This window comes from Opisthocomus hoazin, chromosome 2 (genome assembly GCF_030867145.1).
Source record: "Opisthocomus hoazin isolate bOpiHoa1 chromosome 2, bOpiHoa1.hap1, whole genome shotgun sequence".
Lineage (NCBI taxonomy): Eukaryota > Metazoa > Chordata > Aves > Opisthocomiformes > Opisthocomidae > Opisthocomus > Opisthocomus hoazin.
The window spans coordinates 54,967,214-54,973,104 of NC_134415.1; the positions used below are offsets into that span (position 1 = coordinate 54,967,214).

The window sequence follows — 5,891 nt, forward strand, 5'->3', positions numbered from 1 at the left end:
TATTGGCCTGTCTCTTTTCCACTGTGGTATCTTTGACTGACATAGTCACATCAGGATGTAGCATGTGTTTGAATAATTAAGAGGTTACAAATAAAAGTTATCTTTATTCTAGTCCATATTTTTCCATTGCTCAACCATCAAAGATAACAGTACCATTTCACCACTGCTTTTTACATTCTGTGGAAGCAAAATACTTTTAGTTTTGCAGTGGTCTATTAAACCTTCCAAGACCAATTATTTGCCCCTAGAGTTTCCCCCCTAGGCCTTAGAAAATTGTTTCAGCTATATCCAAACTCATGCCAACTTCCTGGCTTCTCGGCCGCAACCCGTCAGCGAGTGCTCTGCTAAGAACCACTTTGAGGCTTTCCTTGAACCTCTTCTTCTTGCTGCTTCCTACGAAGAAGTAAACAAGAGGGTTGATGCTACTGTTAACGGTGGAGAGAACAACGGTGACGTGGTTCTGCTGGCTGAGCAAAGACGACCAGTGGTGGTAATTCAGAAGATACAATAGCCTCATAGGCATGGCAAATATGAGGAAGACAATGACTGTGGCCACAATGATGATGTAGAGCTTTGACGAATGAGGTCTCAGGGAGTTGCGATGAATCCTGATAACCAAGATCAGGCTGGACAGAATCATTAGAGGAATGAAGATCATGAAAGTCAGGATCCATGTGAAGATGAGCAGTGCTTGGCAATGGTTGCCATCGTCGAATTGTTCCTTCACTGAATCATCTTTGCATGTTAAATATTCGGCTACTGTCATCAGAAAAGACAGAGTCCACAGAATTGCACACACAATTGCGGATTGGTGCTGTGACCGGTGGCATCGGTACCAGATGGGGTAAACAATAGACAGACACCTTTCAATACTGATGGCTGTCAGGAGATAGAGACCAGTATTATATCCAAGAAGGAAGACAATAGATAGTGTGGTGGTTATATAATAGTAAAAACCATATGCGAATCCAAAACCAGCAATGTACTCAATTGACAGAATAAACGTACAAAGCAATAAGGAGATGTCGGCAATGGACAGGTGTGTGATGTACGCAGTGAATGGGTTTCTTTTGATCTGGAAGCAGAGGCACCAGAGGACAATTCCATTTTCACAAAAACCCAGGAAGGAGATGATCATAATTACCCAAAGTGGGGTCAATATCTCCCAGACCCTTTCCTGTGCAGAAATGTTTCTGTGCATTGAGATGTTCTCTGTGCCTTCGCTGGGATGAAACGTTATGTTTGACTCATCCATGGGGAAAGCTCAAGTTTGGATAGCACAGCTCTTCCTTCTGTAAATATGTATAAAAATATACTGTGAGCATTGTGTGCTCCTCCCCTCCCCTTTTTCTTTCTGTTTTGTGGACCCTCAATTTCTGGTCATATCTGAAAGCCTTAGCAAAAGCTTCGATATACCGATGCTAGCTGAAACCCAATTGGAACTACTCTTGGCAATGTTAAGGATTACTAAGCCCATCATGCTAGCAGAAATCCTGAGCTTTCATCTCCATGGGGTTCAGCATATGAATGCTAAACCACAGCTAAAGAGCTACTCTCAAAGAGCTCTTGGACAAGCAATGTCTCCATCACATTGCAAAGTTTCATGATATAGTGGTCACAGATAGCATTGGTGGTTCTTGTTAGAGCCCTAGGTTGTTCCCAGACAGGTCTGTTCAGTTCACACTGAAGCTAATGGCATTAATTTTGAGTTAAACGTACACATTTCAAGTTAATTTGGCCCACAAGTTTTGTGGTTTTTTAAAAAAAATGATACCAGCGTCACTTTTCAAAGAACGGCTTTAATTAAGTAAAAATAATATGTATCTACTCAGCATTGCATTCCCTCCAAATACAGAGGTGGAGGGAAGGCGAGATGCCACTGTTTTGAGACAGTCATTTTTTACCAGCTTTAAGTGTCATTTATCACAGCATAACATAATTTAACCATGTTTTACACACTTGGAAAACTTAACACAACTGTAAATATCCTGCAAACATCACAAATCCAACCCATCACAAGGAATAGTTGTTCAGGTTCCCTGCCATTGTTATAATCGTTTTAACTGTTGTTTTGCTGAGCCACGGGATGAATTCTACTTTTGTACGTCTCCTTTTATCCCGTAACAGAGAGCAACATTGGCTTCAGCTGATTTTCGTAGAAATATTTCATGCCCCCTTCCCTGTTAACTTCCTGGCTGCCCCTGTGACGATAGAGAGTCACATGCAGGACCCTTGCTGATTTACTGATGTTAACAGGGACTAACTGTTGGCAATAAGCTTGCCTGGCTGACTTGGCTCATCCATGTAAGCGTCCTTGTTCCTTAACATGCCATAGTGAAAATTTATCCATATCCTCAAGCAGTTAAGAACATCAAATGCAAGGTAAAGAACTTTTACTGGGGCAACTTTTGCAATGATTATTTAAACAGAGCCATTCACCCCAGTCATAAATTTTCTCTCATGAGCCCTGGGTTGCCTTGGTTCAAAACAAATGCTTGAGTCAGGATACCACAGTCTAAAAAAGAGCATTCAGTAAACAACCTGGGAAGTCTCAGGGCTTGCTGGCATTGAAACCTGCACAAAAATGTTAATGATGATCCCACCTGCATATTGACCATGCTACCATCTGAGATGCAGTTGGAGGGGACAAACAACGTAGCTGGAAATGGGGTAGAGAAGTGAGTGTGAATGCAACAAGAAATCGCAGTGACCAGCATGAGTGGCAAGCCTCCCAAAAGCAGTGTTCTGAAAAACTACAGAGGGAAGGTGCTCAAACACCATGCTGCTTTAGAAAAGGAAAGGAGAAGCCATCTACTTCAAGAGTTAAAACAAATAGGAAAGGCAAAAAAGAATGAAAAGACGCAAGCATGAAAGACAGACTCAAAGTATGAAAAGACTCAAGAAAGTTCTTAGTTTGTATCTCTGTATAAATGGAATATTTCTCTCTGGAGAGTAAAACAAAAAGTTCTGGACTTACTAAGGTCATTCCCACATGAGAGCATTCAGAGATGAGAATGGGAAGAATCCTCTTCCTCCAGATACATCCATGGTCTGTTCAGATGTCCCTGAAGTCATTGAACTTCCTTGAAGAAGCTGCAGGTTACCTTCCTCAAACATTTGCCTTTGGTGAGAGGGGGAGCAAATAGTGACTCTGACCATGACTCCCTCACAAAGAAGTGTGCAGTTCTCCCATTGCTCCAAAGGTCTGAGGCATGCCAAGCAAAGGGCCCCAGGCTCATCAGCTGAGGCTGTGCTTCAAATGGCATCACTCAGTAACTGGCAAGTCATCTAGCTGAAAGCCTGGGAGTTAACTCTTGTGGGAACTGAATGGCAGTATATGGAAAGTTGTCCTGAGCTGCTACAATACCAAGAGACATAGTTTAAACAAACAAATGCAAAGTGAGTAGGAAATCTATTTGGGGCTGATAAAATCTGAAGGAAAAATCTGAGTTTAGAACTGTGCTACCAAATGCCATCTAAAATAATACATGCCGATTCGTAAATTTGTCTTATATATTTTAATAGGAGAAAACAGGAAAGTGAGAAAGACAGAGAGGGAGAATGAAAGAGAAGAAAAAAGGAGAGAAAGAGAAAAAAAGATGGTGAGAAAAAAGAAAGAGAAGGAAGGAAAAAGAAAAAGAAAAAGAAAAAGAAAAAGAAAAAGAAAAAGAAAAAGAAAAAGAAAAAGAAAAAGAAAAAGAAAAAGAAAAAGAAAAAGAAAAAGAAAAAGAAAAAGAAAAAGAAAAAGAAAAAGAAAAGAGAAAAGAAAAAAGAAAGGAAAAGAAAAAAGAAAGGAAAAGAAAAGAAAAGAAAAGAAAAGAAAAGAAAAGAAAAGAAAAGAAAAGAAAAGAAAAGAAAAGAAAAGAAAAGAAAAGAAAAGAAAAGAAAAGAAAAGAAAAGAAAAGAAAAGAAAAGAAAAGAAAAGAAAAGAAAAAAGAGAAAAAGGGAAGGAAGGAAGGAAGGAAGGAAGGAAGGAAGGAAGGAAGGAAGGAAGGAAGGAAGGAAGGAAGGAAGGAAGGAAGGAAGGAAGGAAGGAAGGAAGGAAGGAAGGAAGGAAGTTCACAGAATGAAGAGAACAGAAAAAAAACACAGAGCAAAGAAAATAGCCACATTGTTGTGTTAGTCTCATACATCAATTCCTCTTGGTAAAAACTGTATCTTGAGAAAAAAATTCAGACATGCGAAGTGAAAATCTGTTCTTGATATTTAAACAGTCTCCCCTGGAAAGTTCAAACAGGCTTAGGAGCCGATAAACTGTTTGAGAAGTCCCCTGAGGATGTCCCCTGCTTTTGCCCCAAGTATTAGGTTGTTTTTATGTTCAGATATTAGCAGAACAAACATTTTTAGCCAAAAAAGGAGAGAGTTTTCTTGATCTTTTCCTTTAGATGTTTCACTAAAACTACCAAATCCCCAAACGGGAGAAACTACTAACTAATGTGAGAAATGAATGACCGCAAAGGGAGGGTCAGAATAAAGTTAGGAAAGAAACAGAGTGAAATAAAAACAACTTCTAATTGGTTTTTGTTGGCTTAAACTGTAATCCACCTTAGGTCCAACAGCTATGGGACCAAAATTTTCGAGCTACCTCTGAAAAAGCAAAAAACCTATTCCTTTCCCATATAACGAGATATGCATAAGAGTAGTGAGAAGGGTCATTGTAGGAACACGTTAACATTTCAAGATTGGCCAGGTACCTGGGCTCATAGCCTGCTCAATCTGCCACGCAGGTGCGATCCAAAGCCAGGGATGCCCTGGCCTCTGTGTCTCCATGGAGCAGGTGGTGTGTGACACCTCTCCCACGCACACAGACCCTCCTTCGTGGCTGGGCCCTGGGGCACCATCAGTCATCATCCACATGGCCAGGCCAGCAGAGTGAGACCGGGTCGCGAGGGGAACGGGTCATGAACACAGCTTATCGTCGGTGACTTCAGGAGCAACGGGAAGGTTGAACGGCACAGGGGGACCCCACGCTGGCTGACAGTCGGAGTGTTTGTATTAGATGCTGCCAAGAGATGGAGTGGCTATTTCTGAATCAGTTTAACTATTCAGATATTGAACAAGGGGACTACAATGACAAAGCATGGAACCCCAGCGGATCTTGGGACTAAAAATTAGTACTGACAATAAAGATATGATGGACAACATAGATATTCTGTTAATTTCAATCTAACCTGAATATACGGCAAGATGTGACATGAATTATACTTCATCCGAAGAAGTTTCTCTCATACGCTAACCTGGTGGGACAGAGCAGCCTTGCAGTGGATGTAAACTGAAGGTACTAACACTTTCAAATATCCTGCATGTACAAAGCTGGCAGTGTTACGTTTTTATCATTTTGCTTTGAGATTTTGAATAATTTGAAGTTCTTATATCTCAAATTCCTGGAAGTAGAAGGCAACATGAAAAGAACTCACAATTCATTCATTAAAGAAAACTCAACAACCTAGGGTTTATAAACCAAATTAGAGGGGTTTATGTGGTCGATACATGTGCCAGTATATAAAAAAGCCTCTGTGTACCTGGGAGTCATATCTCCTAATTATACACTTACTCGAGCCATGACAAAAACCCTTAAGGGTTTTTGCAGTGTTGGTAGCACTTTCAGGCAGTGCAATTTTTCCTGATGGTCATTCAGCCATTACCACTTTCCAGCTGAAATTCATTCCATAATTATTCAGCTCAAACAAAGGCAGGAGTTGGGCTTAGGTTTCAGAGCACTGTGGACTGAGAAGCTGGGCTCAAACAACTGACAGAGGGCTACGCTGGAAAACTGAGGGGTTGTAGGATGATGAAAGCCCAAAACAGAGAGCTCTGGGGTGCCGTGGAGAGCAAGCAGAGGACTCTGGGATACACTGGGGACAGATGCACGAGTCCTAAGTGTGTTAAGA

General features: G+C 41.0%; 1 protein-coding gene across 1 annotated transcript; it reads right to left on the reverse strand.

Moving 5' to 3' along the window:
• Positions 1-265: 265 nt before the first annotated feature.
• MAS1 (MAS1 proto-oncogene, G protein-coupled receptor) lies at positions 266-1,255 on the reverse strand. The gene has a single exon (XM_009940361.2). The coding sequence runs from the start codon at positions 1,253-1,255 to the stop codon at positions 266-268; it is 990 nt and encodes a 329-aa protein (XP_009938663.1).
• Positions 1,256-5,891: the final 4,636 nt, after the last annotated feature.

What these genes read in the sequence shown, in the direction of transcription:
- MAS1 (XM_009940361.2), bottom strand. Translation starts at nt 1,255, where the DNA reads ATGGATGAGTCAAACATAACGTTTCATCCCAGCGAAGGCACAGAGAAC.